At 42.1% G+C, this 17,448-nt stretch overlaps 1 protein-coding gene across 1 annotated transcript in view; it reads left to right on the forward strand.

The window, feature by feature from the left end:
• Positions 1–16,225, forward strand: part of nr2f5 (nuclear receptor subfamily 2, group F, member 5) — a 28,078-nt gene extending 11,853 nt beyond the window's left edge. Inside the window, exons 2-4 of the mRNA XM_084727673.1 lie at positions 6,175–6,455; positions 8,543–8,789; positions 15,392–16,225. Of these exons, the coding sequence (XP_084583799.1) occupies positions 6,175–6,455; positions 8,543–8,789; positions 15,392–15,711 (848 nt within the window). The 3' untranslated portion in view covers positions 15,712–16,225. The remainder of the gene's footprint in view (positions 1–6,174; positions 6,456–8,542; positions 8,790–15,391) is intronic.
• The last annotated feature ends 1,223 nt before the right edge of the window (positions 16,226–17,448 follow it).

Here is a 17,448-nt window from a genome sequence, read left to right on the forward strand (position 1 = left end):
GGAAAACACGGGATCCACTGGATATTTTAGAGAGTGAGGAAAGACGGGCGAACGTGACTAAACAACATAATTTAAACTTAAATATTACCTCGTCTGTGGCATGTCAGATGGATTTTTATCATCACCTTACATTTCAGCGTCTACATTTATATAAGATAAACTGAAACTTAAAGACTTATGGCTCATTTTAAGGTGTCATGACAGTTTTGTTGTTATTAGACAAAAGCAGAACTTAAATTAACAGTATTTGCAAAAAGGGTATTGTCTATTTCTGTAGATTAAGATATTAAAACGTGTTTTTTTTATGTATCTTAATAACAATCTGATGGCTGCTAGAGCTGTTAGCCAAACGATATCTCTCAACTTCTCATGGTGTTTGTCTCGTCTCTTTCTCTCTTTATCTCCGACTCTCTCCTGGTTTACACATTAGCTCCTCTCTGCTCCTGTCGGGTGTTCTTTGGGGGCTTTGGCCTGCTGCAGAGCGCTGACCTGCAGGTCAAAGTTCAGGGCCAAAATAAAACTACGAGAGCCAAGTGTCACATCACACACTGCCCTCTGAACTCGATCACACACATGTACTTTTACCTGAGCTCGCACTGACACATAGAGACATATGCACTGAAGCATATACTTAAAATTACCTCTATAAATACAGAAATAAATCTCTTTTTTATCTTCCAGATGTCTTTTCAGCAGATAAAACTACTCTTTTCAGCCTTACAACCATGTGTTTTGATATTTTGCTGATTTTCTTGTGTGCTCTTTCACACACACACACACACACACACACACACACACACACACACACACACACACACACTCACATACTCACCCAGCTGTGGCAAGATGTGACGCATAGACACAGGCGCGGGTTCATCCAGGGTAATGTGTTTATTTTTCACTCGCCAGTGGAAGCTTTAGAAATGGAAAAGCTACTTATTAAACGCAACTGTTAGACTGAGCCAAATCTATAATGCGTCTGTGTTGCCCTGGCACCGTGACCTTTTAGTCCAAATGTTGATAGGCCTTAATTGTATTTAGCTGCTGTAATTCCACTAACAGTCTGACCCAGAGGCTAATCCAGGGCAGCCAGGCAGCGAACTGTGCACTCTGCCAGCTGCCATTCGCTGAAGTGGCATTTTGAAAGTCGCAGCTGAAATGTCCCGTGGTACCTCTGTTTGCGTGCACTTTTCTCCTCTGCCTCGTTCTCCTGCCCTCAATTTATGCCCTACCTACACGGGATGCTGTTTTGTTTGGGGTTTTAGGGATTTGTGGGTCTTTTTAGTGCTTTTTATGCCCTAAATTTGATATCAGACTGTATATCATTAAGTTTTTTCTCCTTTCACTGTCAGATGATAAGCCCAGAGCCACAATTAAAAGAGCAAAATGTAACACTTGTCCAGAAACAAGTACTGCAGTCCAAATAGTGAGCTGGAGCCATAGAGTGTATTTTAAATAGGCTATTTAATATTCCCCAACCCCCATCTCCCCAGACTCCAGGAGGCTCTGGCAGGCTGCAGGAGCACAAGATGATTCTACAAGTATAACAGTTTGATATTGCATTTGAATCCACTTCTTGACACCATCAAAGATATTTCCAAAAACAATGCACATCACAGGTCACATGTCAGTCAGTCTTTGAGTTTAATTCAGCAACTTCATTGCTTTACAGCATATAAAAGTAGTAAATCAAATGCTTTTTGAAGTAAAGTGCTCCATTTAACTATACCTGCTCATCAGGCTAGTGCCACATGAAAATGAATAGAAGTTTGAGTTTTGACCCTTGTAGGTTGCTGTAGCTGGTTGGTGTGGAAGCCAGAGTAACAGATAAAGTCAGCAGACTAGAGGAAATACATGCTTGAAAATCTAAACACACATCATTTTATGTAAAGTATGTGAAGTAAAATGGATACCTTTGTTAAGATAATATGATGCTAATTTCTATTAGCGTGTCAATAGGAATTCTCATTATATGTTAGCATGTTAGCTAACTGATTAAATGCTAGTTCAATTATGTGATAAAAATAATCAGTTCAGGAATTGTAAAAAAAACAAAGGATCATGATATTTCGAGAATTAAAATATTGCTTAATTTAAGCATTACAAACATCTACTCCTTCTAAAATATTATTAATGATTTGTTGCAACTCATAAACAGACATTTGTTCATTTGGTAAACATTCTGCATTAATTTGAACTCTAAACAGAGAACGCTGCAGCATCACTGTTGACAAATCATGGAAGTAAATATATTACAGATTCCTTTGAAAAGCAGGAAATAGCTCATCGCAATCACCCAAATCTGACTTCATACCCCCCCCCCCCCCCCCCCCACCCCCTTCTCCATCTCTCCGTCTGTGACCCTGCGTTCCCTTTTTTATCCTCAGGCATCTGTTTCTCTCTAATGTCATTTCTGTCTCTCCCGCTCTCTCGCTGCCCTCCTCTACGTCAAGATACTACATCTCTCTGTCTCTACACTTGTCTGTCTTTCTCTCTATTCCTTTGGACCTCTCCATAATCACCCCTCTCTCCCTTTTCTTTCCCTTTCTGTTCCTCGCTGTCATTGGCCAGCTGTGGGCGAGGAACAAACAGAGAGCGATGTGTCTCCGTCAGAAGCACTCGAGTGCTCTGCCTCTCAGCCACGAGTGACCCCACAATGAGGCTTTTGAAAAGTCAAGTGGATCAAGTAGATTCGCCACCATCTGCAAAATTAACCGCTAATCGATATGAGAGCAGATTAATAGCTGTGAATTCACATATCAGAGGCATGAGATGGTCAGAACAGGTCAAAGTTGTGGAGCAATTGAATTTTGATTAATCTGATAAATTCCACATGTGAAAGTCAGGGACAGTGTGTTTCACAACTTGTTCAATGCATCAGCAAGAGGCTCAAAATAAACAGAAACCAGGTTATTCACCCCTGTAGAGGAGATTTTTTTTTTTAGGTGAAATGCATCATCAAGCCAGAGCAGAGTGACAGTTTTAGGTTATGGAAGTGCTCCGACTTAGATATGGACAGTCGGGGAGGAGTTGTTCGAGACAGAATCAGTCCTTTCAGCAAGTGACCCAAAATGACATATGCTCACATTGAAGCGACAAAGAAAGCCCTCTAGCGGGAGCAAAAACTGTGGCTGTCGTCTGTTAAACACAAAGGATGAGCTATGTTATTATTGAGGGGCAAAGTTTGTGTAGGGAGTAGGTCGGGAAATAAAATGTCAGCATGACCCCATCTGCGTTCTTTTCCAGGTTTTTCTAATGGAAACCCAGACTCAGCCATTAGCAAAAAGCAGTGACATAAGTTACAGCGCTGATGTTGTCCTCACCTACACTGCTACAAATAAACGTAGGCATCGTCAGCGTGCACAAACCTACAGCAGACAGAGTAAAACAGATCAGCATCCTATAACAAGATGTTTTTTACGTTGTAACAAGATACTTTCATGTTATTATTACATACAAACATATCATGTTATGAACACGAGTAAATACGTGTTATAATGTGAAAGTTTCTCATTACAACATGCTAACTTATATTGTTATAACATGAAACACTTTATGTTGTAACAAGAAAAAGTTTCTTGTTATGATGTCATTAGTTTGAATGTTGTAATAATGTGAGAATGTCTTGTTATAACATGACAATATCTTGCTATAACCATGATGTCATGTAATAATGATGTGTTTTTCTTTTTCTGGTCTGACAGTAATTTGTTTCCATATAAACCTACATTTTGACGTACAAAACATACGTACTCCGACCAAACTTTGATTGTTCGGATTTGAACATATATGGAACACTACTGGGAAGCTACAGAATGATATAGAAATGTCAACAACCGAACAAAAATGATGCACCCACCCTTTAATCATGACCACAACCATAACCACAAATCTATTATTGTAACCACAAGAACACAGGTTTCCTAACTTCAAGTGTGTATTTTAACACAAACTTCGACCGACAGTGTCACTCTTTTCATACCAGCACTGTGTGCAGCTTATTAATGCAAAAAAAAATCCTATTTTATGTTTTCATTTTGCCATGGTACTGAAAAAGGTATAGAGCATTGTTATTGTATCGAAGTTTAAAATTCTGCTATCATGACACCTCTGTTCAACAGTGATTTGTAAATGCTTCTGTACGTTGAGGACTTCAGTCTTTCACAAACTTGCATCACTGTGTGATCTAACCATCTCTCACTTCTTGCTCAAAGCGCCTCAGAGTGACCTAAAACATGTCTGACCAGGTAAACTTTGTGGAATTCGGAGCACCAAGCTCTGGGACTACTTTCACCCTGCAGCTCAAAGCAGTGTTTTGTCGTCTTTGGTTTGTGAATTCCAGCAGAGACAGACACGTGCGGCTAATCTGACAGCCGTCTTTTTGCAAAGCGAGACACAAGTTTGCCGGAGTGCGACTGACGAGGAATGTCCCATTGTGCAATTTCTTTGTGACATGCAACACCTCTTCATAGCTCAGTCGAGCGAGACTGCGCTGTTTGCCAAAGGAGACCACATTCTTTTCCGGGAACACGGGTTGACACAAGTACGCAGGGAAGACTAGCAGTCTGAGGTCAACACCTTTTGTGCAGAGGTATTTTTTTCTGCTCGGAGGACAGGCTAGAATTAAAGGCATTTTTATAACACTCTTGAGTGATTTGACCTCTCGTTTTTCAGACGTGCCACGGTGCGTTCAATTGACACAGCTGCTGCATGTGAGGCGACAGGTGATGCACAGTTGAAAAGCATTTTCCAAACCCCTCCTTACCCCTTTTCTTTCACCCCCTCTCGCTGCCTCCCGCCTCCACCTGTCTCTTTATGTAAACCACTGCACTCTATCTGGAGCAGTGGTGGACTCAGGCTGTCTGAGGGACAGGGACAAAAAAAAAATACTGTGAAAAGGGCTCCAGAAGGTTGTGATGCACTGTATCCCATTCTGTCCACTAGAAGGGCACGTTAGAGGACACTTTATCACTTTGTCCACTGGAAAAGCACATAGTAGAAGGCACTTAATCCCGTTTTCTCCACTGGAAGGCCACCCTAGGTGCACCTTATCTTCTTTGTCTGCTGGCAGTGCACTCTCAAGGGCACTTTACAATGTTATACCCTAGGGGCATCAAAGAGGGCACTTCTGCTTCATTTTTTTTTCTCCACCAGTGATTTGGAGCCTCGCCTCGGCCCCTATTCAAACATACTGAAGTCCACACCTTTTCTTTCTTTCTCCCCTCCCCCTGCCCTCTATCTCCCTTCTCTCAACTTATCACCTCTCACACTCTCCTTCTCCACCTTATCTCACCATTTCACCCTTTTACCTCATTCTTTCCCTCACATGTGCCCCTCCCCCTTTGCATTTCCATCGCCTCTCTCCTCCCTCTCCTCTCTGTGTAACAGTAGATGGAGTTATTAGTCAGACAGTGGGGTTGACTGAACAGGTGTTTTCCAAATGGGCCTTTGAGCACTCGCTGCATCATCATCGCGCCACAGGGGTGTGTGTGTGCGTGTACGAACACTTGGCCTCTGCGTGCCCTTTTCGCCTCAGGCTGAGCCATTTGCCAGCAGAGGGAGGGGTGAGATGTTAGCGTATGTATTCATGTGTGGTGTGTGCATGTGTGTGTGCATTTGTGGGTGCATAACATATGTAGGTGTGAAAAAGTGTTATATCTTTACCAGCTGCTGCTTGTCATTACTCATTGATGCACAACAGCGGTGCAGAGTGGCCTTGGCCCGGCCGCTTTCCACCGCTGCACCAAAGAGACGAGCGCTGACATATTTAAGAGTCAGAGAAATGTTCCCGTCTCCACACTTTTCGCCCCCTTTGACCCCATTCTGTAAACCCCCCACCCGACTCATTTGACATGCCCAATTTCACTCTTTCTTTTCTGTCTTCGTCTCCTCTCCCCTCTGTGTCTCCTGCAGGATTTTAGTTTTCACTTCACTTTACATGCAGGCCATGCAGACAGAGGTCAGTCAGATATAGACCAGATTTGCATGGCGTACTGTTAGCAGGCCTCCTAAATCATAAAAGTGAAATAATAATGTGATGACAAATATTTAACAGCTGTTAAAAGTTGTTGGCTCGGCTGAGATGAAGACATATGCAAAGGGGGAAAAAAATGCAAAAAATGTTGAGATTTATGTGGCTGAATTCTCATCGTCACTTGTCTTGTTTTCCATCAGCTGTACAACGAGGACGAACATCGAACTCTCAGAGCAGCCCAGGACAGTACCTGACCAACGGCACTGACCCGTACAACGGCCAGCCCTACCTATCCGGCTTCATCTCTCTGCTGCTGCGTGCAGAGCCCTACCCCACATCCCGCTATGGGGCCCAGTGCATGCAGGGAAACAACCTGATGGGCATTGAGAACATCTGCGAGCTGGCAGCCAGGCTGCTCTTCAGTGCTGTTGAGTGGGCCAAGAACATCCCCTTTTTCCCTGACCTGCAGCTCATGGATCAGGTGAGGCAGCCACTTTGATGACTGAGTTTAATTAAAGGCATATTATGTAGCGTTTTCCTACAAAAAACAATGTATAGACTCTATGGATCATAAACATAATCCTGTAAACCTGCTGTCTAACTGTGAGAGCTGCAGACAGAGATATGCACACATACAAACACAAACTGAGGATTGCTTCAGCTGCATTCACACAAAATCCAGCATTGTGAAGAGGTGTGTGTGTGTTTATTTGTGTTTTAAAACAAAATCACTGTGAAACATTTCTTTTCTCTGAATCACTGCTTCATTCTCGCTAACGCCACTTTCTTTCTTCGTTCACTCTCTCCCTCTCTCTCGTTTGCTGAGCCGTGGAGGAGGGGCCGACTTTGAAACATGCATTTACAAACAGTCCTGCATTTTCTACCTTTAAAATATCCTGCTAACAACTTTAAAGGAATGGTTTGACCTTCATGTTTGAGATACACTTATTTGCTTTCTTGCCAACAGTTAGGCCAGCAGCCGGTTAGCTTAGCTTAGCATAATGGAAGGTACATTTTGGTTTTGGATTCATGTGCTGGACACTTTATGACTGTTGGATGTTACTGTACCTGACCTCATCAGAGGCAGAGCAAGACGAGCTGTTTCATCGTGTTTTCTGTCTTTGTCCTAAGCTAAGCTAAGCTAATTATCTGATTCTTGTGACTGCATACTTAGTGTACAGACAGATCTGCCCATTTATACATTACACAATATACTGGGAGCCTTTATTTAAGATCAACCCCAAACTTTGCAACATTTTTCAGTTCATGTCTGCCTTTATAGAAAATGGAAAGCAAGTAAAACGATTTGATGCCACAAAAATAATTAAATTCTACTTAATCAAGGCAAAGAAAGCTGTAAGTATGATCTATAAACAGATCATTTATAACATGTCATTCTCTGCTTATACTCAAAAGAATCGAGCCTTTAAGTCTTTTTTCATATTTGTTAATGATCACTTAGTGGCAAATAAAAAGAAATGTGTTGTGTTATTGTTCGCTGAGGGCAGAAACAGGCACTCATGATGTTCAATATGATTTCTCCTGACATCAATAATCAATCCACATTTGCACATGTAGATTTATACCGGCTGTAAAGTCTTGGCACGGAGCAACGGTCTGTCTGACCTATAAATATTCACATGCACCTTGGGCAGATATAGTCATCACGAATATGTCGAACTGTAGCTGCACCAGATTATTAATATATCATTAACGTCACATCAACGTGGAATATATCTGTCCTTTTTCTCTTAGTAAGTGCTTTACTATTGTACTGTTTAGTTCTGTGTTTCTATAAAGGCACTTTTGGTTCTTGATTCTTTTTGTTTTTTCTGCTATCAGAGACCCTGTTTACACCTGCCATCAACAAGTGTCTTCTAACTAATTTTCCAGCTTTGGAGCAGTTTGGGAATTCTTTATTCACTTTAAAAAGGCATTCTGTGTACTGAACTGCTGCTTCTTAATTATCTTAAAGAAGACAGACAATGCTAATAAGCTCTGGACTCATGATGACCCTCTTTAGCTGTGGTTAGTTGTTCATCTCACCTCATATTAAAAGATATTTCTTCCTGTAATAACACAGTTTATCACATCCTCTTGGAATTATGACCTTTAAATCTAACAATAAACACTTCATCACATTGATTCATCCTCTGACAGGCGCTCTGTGTGCTTTATTCTCTGGGCCTGCTTTGTGTGTGCTTCCTCTTTCCTTCAGTCAATGAATATATCACTTGTTAGGATGAATTTGTGCATGAATGAAGCTCCTGTCCTGTGTTCACTGCAGTTTGCTGCTGATAATGTGACCAGATTCTGATCATATATGAAGGTGGTTTGGATTATTTGACTTTCAAAACATCTGCACTTATTATAATGGTGTATTTGTACTATTCAAATACAGTTTGGCTCCTGTTAATGACAGGTAGAAATGGGTAGAAATCTCAAGATCTGTCGTCCACAGATGATTTAAATCTGATTTTATGTTTTTGAGATAACTGGCTGACAGAAGGGCAGGTGTAAAAATAATTTCTTTACAATAATAACAACTCTCTATTACTTGTGTCATAGGTGGCGCTGTTGCGCATGTCATGGAGTGAGCTCTTCGTCCTCAACGCCGCCCAGTGCTCCATGCCGCTTCACGTGGCCCCCCTGTTGGCAGCGGCAGGCCTGCATGCTTCGCCCATGTCAGCGGAGCGCGTGGTGGCTTTCATGGACCACATCCGCGTCTTCCAGGAGCAGGTGGAGAAGCTGAAGGCCCTGCAGGTCGACACGGCTGAATATTCCTGCCTCAAGTCCATCGTGCTCTTCACTTCTGGTGAGTTTGAATGAAGAACGTGTTGACAGTAAACAGCGGGGAAACTGCATGAAATATCAATGGTGTCATGGGTCTGTAACGTAAAGGTTCCTGACCCAGTTCAACTTCTCTAAGAAAAGAAAAGAAAAGAACTTAGACATTAAAAAAGAAGAGGAGAAATCTGAGGATTTAAAGGGACTAACCTGCCAAACGATGCAGACGATGCAATCAGTGCTGAAGAACAGTACAGACAGTAACAGTTCATAGTAACAACATCAAGTATTTCGTGAGACTAACTTTGTTGATTGACCTTCAGCTGAGAGGAGACAGTTAAAGAAACACATCTTCAACAGGAGACTGTCCTTTCACTTCCTCTCACAGAGGATTATGGGTAGATCCTCGTCAACAAAAACACAACCTTACTCCTGTGCATAACGTTACTACAGCTCAGGCAGAACGGGAGGAATTAGCCGGCGGGTGATCTGACTTCCGTTGGCGCAGGAACATTCTGTTAATTGGTTTATTCATGTCAGCGAGGACACTTAATCACAGGGTATCAAAGTACATGTCAACGGCTTAAAATGAGTTTGAGAAATGGTCAATGGGTGCGTTTTTCTATGCATCTAAACATAGCCATGGTACACGCCTGCTGGTAATAAAATTACATATTTATAAGGATGACAACCATTGAATTTAATAATAAATAATAAATGTAGATAAATGTTTAATATATAGAAAAGTAAAAACTAAGAACACAAACTCTGGAAAAAAGATTCAGGCTCAAAGTTATTCATAAAGAGCAACTTTGATTCATCGTTGCATTTTGAATGAACACAAATCTGAAGGCAATTTAACATGTTGGTCTCAAGTCTGAACTGGGTCAGACTGACGTAAAGGCTGCAGCAGCAGAAGGTGAAATGCAGATGTTGCACTGCCTTATCAAGAACACTGTAACAGATGAATAAAAGGAAACAACACAAATGAAGTTGTCAAGGAGATATTCAATCATGTTGAATGCATGAAAGGACATGCATGAATATCCTGCAAAATGCTTTACATATATACAGAATGTGAGCAAGCAGAAGTTAATGTTAACATCCAACTTAACATCTTGGTTTACACAAACAGAAATATCTAATAAAATGAAAGCATAAAATATTATATAGTATTTATGTCGTATCCATTATGTCTATTAATTCTACTTAAACACTGTATTTTGGCACAGCTGCAAATATTAGGCTAAACTAAGATTATTAGTATTACCGGTATATTATTTATAGAATTAGATTCCAGCGGTGGATGTGTAGGATTGTTTCCTCTTCATGTGGTCCAAACATTCACAATAACTCCTGAAGAGTCACTTTAACAACAATCGATTATCAAGATATTTTAAGAGTTGTTTAACCCTTGTCCAGTCATACAAATGAGTTGCCAGATTTATTTGCCGGACATGGCATTTTACTTGCCCCTCACAAGCTGCAATCCTTACTGTTTAGCCCTGATTTGGCCTTTCGAAAACAACATTCTCACTGTGCTCAAAAAGCTGTTTGCTTTCCTGCTTGCTGCACACAAAGGGAGGCACACGCCTGGGTTAACAGGCTGGTCGACTACCATAAACTACATTTATGTAATCAGATGAATCACTTTAATCAAATTGAAGATTTTGTTGGAGCATTTTTTATTATTTTATATGAAGGCTTTGATGCCAAAATAAACTTTAAAATCAATCAGTAATGCAGCTTGTGAGAAAACATAATGGCATTTATATGACAGACACCTATGTATCAATGACACAAAGGCTTTTAATGCATATATGAAGTCAGCAATGTTACATACTAATGTCTAAAAAGCCAACCAGCAGCATTATTATAAGTCTTGGAAGCCTGTTCTTTTTTCTCTGTTTTGAAAAGGACCTCCCTCTGTTTGACACAAAGAAATCAAATGTCTTGTCAAATGTCTTCGTGCTGAGAAACATTTCATCCCTCTGCTGTGTTGCAGTCCAGTCTGAGCTTCCAGACGCATGAACCTGACTTCACCTGTACTTAACCCACAACCTTTTCACCTCCTGACCGAGACGTGACCTCTAATGCTGCAGCAGATATTGTCTCGCAGGCTCCATATGTAAATGCTGCTGCTGCAGTCCTCCCACTAGTCAGTCATGGTCTCTGCCCTCCATGAATTTCACTGTAATTTGATCGCTCTCTATCTCATACTGTAAAAAGCTGCAGTTGACCCACAGAGTAGCTGCTTGTGCCTCATTTAATTCACTTTTTTTGCTGGAGGTAGCCACAAGCTTTTAGCTTTGAATTTATCTTTGTGCTTGTCAGACTAAACTACATTTTGATTTCCATGTAGCAAAATGTCCCCATCAATCTCAGGGAAAGACTGATAGATAAGTAAATGACTTACTTAACTTACATCACACCAAAACAGAGTTTAATTAGAGTCAGATCCATTATCACATCTGAGCCCACCAATCATTGTTTTTGTGACATTGTGAAGAAAATGGATTATTGGATTGGATTATTTGACATGGGCGTGTTTGAGGTACTTTGGTGTTTGGAGAAGCAGAAAGGAGTACCAGCATGGGTGCTAAGAAATTAACTGCTGTGACCAGGGTCAGCAGCAAATTGTATTTTAGTTCCCTAAAAGAAGGCCCACCTAAAAAAAATGAATATCAGTGTAATTGTACACTATATTTAGAATATTTTCACTGCTTTTACTTTACCTTTTCTGATGGGAATATGTGTTATGTCAGCCAAGTATTGCTCTCTCTAAACCAACCAAACTCCATAGGTGAAATCAGTAATTTTGTTGTGGAGATGCTGGTCTACCACTGCCTCCATCTGTTAGTTAGTTTGTGTTATTGTGTGACTTCAGTGAATCCAAACTATTCTTTTAAAACACCCAAGTCACAAAATGACACAAACAAACTAACAGATGGAGGCAGTGGTAGACCAGCATCTCCCTTGTTCTGCAAGATAAAATGACTGATTTTGCATATGGAGTTTGGTTGGTGTGCAGAACTTGTATTTTGCTTATGTGATGGTGGTTTCCCTTCACAAAAAGCTGTTGCAAAGTAAATTGTTACAAATATTATTGATATAGTGTATCCTTAAACTGATACTGAGTTCTTGAGGGTTTATATATATATATATATATATATATGTATATATATATATTATTTTCTTTTTTTTACATGAATTAGACCACCTTCTTCAGTCAGATTTAGACAAAGAAAATGACTTCATGCTGGCATAGATACAGCTGTTATAGCTCTTTGCATCCTTTAAAAGGAAGAACATGTCTTGAGCCGAACACCCTCACGATGTTGCACTCTCCCACTGAGCTGCAGACGAGACTGAATCAAAATATAATAGTTTTACATCTTGAGGAAACCCATTGTTGTGATACTGCTTATACACAAACCCCGTTGAGGTTTATGCCAACAGTCACTGGGCTCCAGTGCCAGCCAAAATACTGTCACATCTGGGAAACTTCACAGAGAGATCATGCTTTGTGACCCAGGGGGAAGCGGATGGTGAAGAAGCCAACGCTGAGATGTCTTGACCGTGTTTTTTTTTTGTTTCACTGCATTTTCCCTCTTTTCTCCCTTGCACGGCCTGTCAGGTTCACTCTGCGTGTGCCTCGCGTCTCTCCTCCATGTATGTTGGTGGCTGTGAATCCACCTCTCCCTTCTCTTCCTCGCTTTCATCAGCCATCTCTCCTTCACGATCCCATCTATTATTGAAACCAGTCATCTACCCCTCCTCCCCACGCTCCCCCAAACTCAACCCCAAGCCCAGCCCAGGCCCTGGGACCCCTGCCCCCACCACAGGAGTTGAATTATGTATGGTGGGATCCAGTGAGACGGAGGATTCGCCACAGCCCCAACCATGACCTACATAACCCCTGTAGCCCTGAGCATCCCATGTGACTGGGCTGTGTGTGGGCAGATGTACCCACATGTCTACACACAAAAACTGCACGTCTCTGCAAAAAGAAGACAAAACATTTAGCGAAATGTGCGGATATTAACGCCGAAATGTGACTTTAATGGAGACAGACATGCATACACACACACACACTAGATAGACCCGTTAATAAACCTGACTCCTGCAGACCTGGTAGGATGAGCTAACAAGCTCAGACAAACACCAATCGTCTCTCACCTCCCTCTGAGTCCCCTCCCTCCTTCTCCCCCCCACGAAGCCCAGTCCCATCAAGCCACATCAGAGAACGGGCATCTCAGTCCTGCCACCCTGATCCCTCACCCCCACTGACCCGGTGTGTGCCCAAGGATCAGACAAAAGAACACGGCGCTTGGCGTGTAAGGGCGCCCACAGAGCTGTCGCTTCGGCATGCGAAGTGGTTTCAGTCACATAGACAGCTTCGCTAATCCCAAACGGGCAGCGACTGCCTTGTCACGCAGGACCCAAAATGGCGGCAGGACAAAAAAAAAAAAAAGCAGTCCATCTGCCCTCCTGCGTGGAGGGAAACACAGCCAAAGTGGGAGCAATTATTCACTCAGAGTGATGAGAATAGTGTCCGCTGGGGGTGGGGAGCGGTTGACACACTCAATTAAAATATGAGGTAAATTACATTTTTTTTGTTGTGCGGAGCCGAGGCTCAGCAGGGCTGGGTTTACACCGGGGACAGATCAGAGTGTGAGGTGACAAAGGGGACCTGCGATGCAAGGTGACAGGTTAAAACACACGGGCCAGCGCTTTTAGACTAAAAGAACGCGCTTGAGAAGAAATTGCCCTCATCGAGAACCTGTGGCCCAAATGAGGGTTCACTCGGGGGGCAGAGTCAGAGAGCTCTCCCGCTGAATGTACAGTACGTGGCGGAGGAGTACAGTAAGATGTGTCTTTGTTTTGAGTTCACACATCTCTGACCTCGTTTGATAAATCCCCCGCGCTCTCCCCTACACACAGAGGGTGCGAAAAGTATCACGCGCGGTGTTACACACTCTCTCGGCTGTGCGAGACTCTTGCCAAGGCGGGGGCCGGCGGGAGGGGAGGTGAGAGGAGGCGGGAGGCAGAACATGACCTCCAGCCGCGGTGGAGAGGGAACGCTGCAGTGTGCCGTGAACACAGACCACAGGGGTGAAGCAGATACGTATCTCTGCAGTGACAGCCTCGATTTGCTCAAGTCTGAGAAAGATTTCTCTGGACTGAGAAATCTGAAAAGGATGACACGTTATATTGTGTCATCTTTCTCATTCGTACCTTTCATTCAACTGCAGCAGATTTAAAGTACAAGTGCAGGTCAAGACTTCACATCGAGCCACCCACGTTGACTTTTAAGTTAAAGTCTTGCACAATGTAGTTATCTGCATCCATCCAAGTACAATATCACCTGATAACAGGAACAAAAATAAACGTCAGACACGACAATTTGTGATTTGTACAATGTGGCGTGTCACAGAGTCTATGACGCCAAGTTTGACAGCATTTTTTATGTGCTCAGTGAGTTGGTTGTTGACTTTACTGATCCCACAAGTCGGCCTCTTCTGGCCAATGACCTTTTCACCATCATAGATCATGACAGACTGCAAGCTCTAAATTCTCTAACTTTGGATGGGGTTAGCAAAAATTTCCAAGTTCTAATCCTGTGTCCCAGTGTTAATTGTTCTTATCTCTTGTTACATGCTAAACATGTAACGTTGGGTGGTTTTAGAACAGAATCTCTTTCTTTTCTCTTCCTGTAACACATAGAAACAAAAGGCAGCTGTACAAATTTACAGGCCTGATACAGGCTGTTAATGATTGTCAGTGATGAAGGTTTACTTGTTAAGAGTTGGATGTTATTTCATACATCTTTTACAAGTGTCGCCTTTTGATCAGCTGTTAAGATACTACTTTTCTACATGCTGCAGGGCTGCAACTGTTGATTACTTTCATTCTCACTTTATTTTTCTTGATTAATCAACCAATCAGTTATTTGGTCAACAAAATGCCAGAAATGAGTGAAAAGTGTTGATCTCTGTTTCCTAAAGCCAAAAGTGACTTTCTCAAATATCTTGTTTGTAAAAGTACATGCTATGTACTTGCTAACTGATGTAATGGTCATGAAGTGTGAACCCTGTGTCAAGATTTTTACTTTAGCCCAAGACTGTACTTTCGGTTTTAAAGTCACGATTTTTCAATTTTTCGATTTTTCGATTTGTTTTCAATTGTGCCCTGATGACTGTCATTCACATTTTCAAACTCGTCTTTAAAAAGATACTTAAGCTGCACTGCGTCGTCTTTAAAGTGTTTTTTTCTGCAGAAGTGTGCTGGACACTGCAAGTAGGCTGGGAAGAACAGAAAAAAATGTTGGAAGAATCACAGATTCTGCTCATTTCCATTGATTTTTGATTTAATATTGAAATTGTGACAGCCCTCATTTCCAAAGAATGTGGTTGAGATCTAATTTATCCATTTAAACCTAATGCTCGTCATCCTGATCTCAGGATGTGGGTAAGCTGTCTCCTCCACATCGTCTGCATCTCCATCAATTTAATGAAAACACTCAGATTTTGTTTCCTTACTTGCAGCATCCTGTCAGACACTGTAATAAGGATTCTGTTTGATCCACTGATTAACTCTAAATCTTCATATGCTCTTCCTCTCCTCTAGATGCTATGGGGCTGTCAGACGTTGCCCATGTGGAGAGCATCCAGGAGAAGTCCCAGTGCGCTCTGGAGGAGTACGTAAGAAACCAATACCCGAGCCAGCCGAACCGCTTCGGACGTCTCCTCCTCCGCCTGCCCTCCCTGCGCATCGTCTCCTCCCCGGTCATCGAGCAGCTGTTTTTTGTACGCCTGGTTGGAAAGACGCCCATCGAGACGCTGCTCCGCGACATGCTGCTGTCGGGCTCCAGCTACAACTGGCCCTACATGCCGACCGTGCAGCGCGAGCGGCCCATCTCCCTCCACTACAACGAGAACGGGCCCTGAGAAGGAGAGGCAGAAGACGGAGAAGCTGCGGGACAGATTCAGGCTGAACGTCCATCTGACTACTCATCCATCCTTCCTTCCCTCCTTCCTTTCAACTTCTCAGCTCCTCACCATTCCTCTCAAAAAAACCCAAACTGACAATATCATCTGTTACCGTCCCGGTTACACAAGCCAGCCAGTCATTCACCACGGGCATTTCAGGCCCATCGCAGTCCTTCAGTCGATGGTTCAGTCTACAGACGTGGCACGAGATGGACAGGTTGGTGGAACGGGTTATTGAGCAGTTCACCAGCAGGTCTGTTGGACTCACTTCAGATGTCAGTCTCAAACCCCATGAAAACAGGGGCAGCAAAAGACAAAACACTTGCTTTATTGTTGGTGCTACGCCTGCATTTACAGAGGCCGTGTACGAGCATCCCAGTACAGCTAATACTGAGCAAGGGCTTTGCCATTGGGACTCTACAACCAAGAGCACAGGGCTCGTTGTATATTTACCAATTTCTAAAAAAAGAAAGCCAGAAGCCATTAAAAAAAGACAAATGCCAAAATGTCTTGGACTTTTGCAGAGGACATGTTTTAATGTGTGTGTGTTTGTATTAGCACTGTTTATATGGAGAGAAAACTCATGATTGTGTCCACATGTACAGTATATTGTTGATTCATAGGCATCTATAGCAGATTAGGGTTCAATGGGAAAAGCTCAGGTTCAATGGGACAGACAGACAGACAGACAGACAGACAGACAGACAGACATGCCGATATCAGTACAAGAGTGAAAAGACAAACCCAGCAGAATTTACACTTCTCAGCAGCCGGTGCCAAAGTGGAAAAGTTCATATTGTTTGGATATTTTTGTGGTAGTGTTGGTGATGAAAATTTACTGTTTGGTTTGTCTATAATTTGACTTATTTTGGGTCTCAGGGGGAGAAAAGGAGTTTGTAAAAGAAATCATACAAATGAAAGCTTAGGCACTTGCATTGTAACCTAGTCAGAAGCTACACTTACTCACTCCTGTAAAACCACAGCACTGGTAGATTCCTGCTACCCTTATGCCATGTGATCAATCTACCTTTTTACTTATTCAACAGGAGCTTTAAAGGGACAGTTCGTCCCAAAATCAAAAGTACTTTTTAAAATAATATTTTCCCCCTGACATGCAGTGTTATTCATCCATCTAGATTTTTTTGGTGCGGGTTTTGGAGACATCAACTGTAGAGATGTCTGCTGTCTCTCCACTATAATGAGACTGAATGGCACTCGACTTGTGGTGCCTAAAACACAAAAAACTATATTTGAAATTCAAAACCAGAGTCTCTTTCCAAAAAATTATGAGCCAGATACTCAAGATAATCCACACACCTTGTGAGTAGTTTCATGCTTTCATTCTTTCATTCTGCAGTAGAATCTAATCAAAAATACTTTATTTTCTATCAGAATGAAAGTAGGTCCTGCATGAAACTGCTCACAACAACATCTGTGCATTATCTTGAGTAATTGAGTTATGACTTTTGGAATGAGACGCTGGTTTTGACATTTTGAAATTAATCGTTTTTGGCACTTTGAGCACCACGAGCCAAGTATCATTCAGTCCCATTATACTGAAGAGAAGGCAGCCAATATCTCCAAAACTTTGCAACTCACACCAAAAAACATCTAGATGAAGAGATCGCACTCTAGGCAAGAGGAAAAATATGTGTCTTTGATTTTGGGGTGAACTGTCCCTTTAAAACTCTTTCC

Source organism: Lutjanus erythropterus, chromosome 9, assembly GCF_056507025.1.
Source record: "Lutjanus erythropterus isolate fLutEry1 chromosome 9, fLutEry1.hap2, whole genome shotgun sequence".
Classification (NCBI taxonomy): domain Eukaryota; kingdom Metazoa; phylum Chordata; class Actinopteri; order Lutjaniformes; family Lutjanidae; genus Lutjanus; species Lutjanus erythropterus.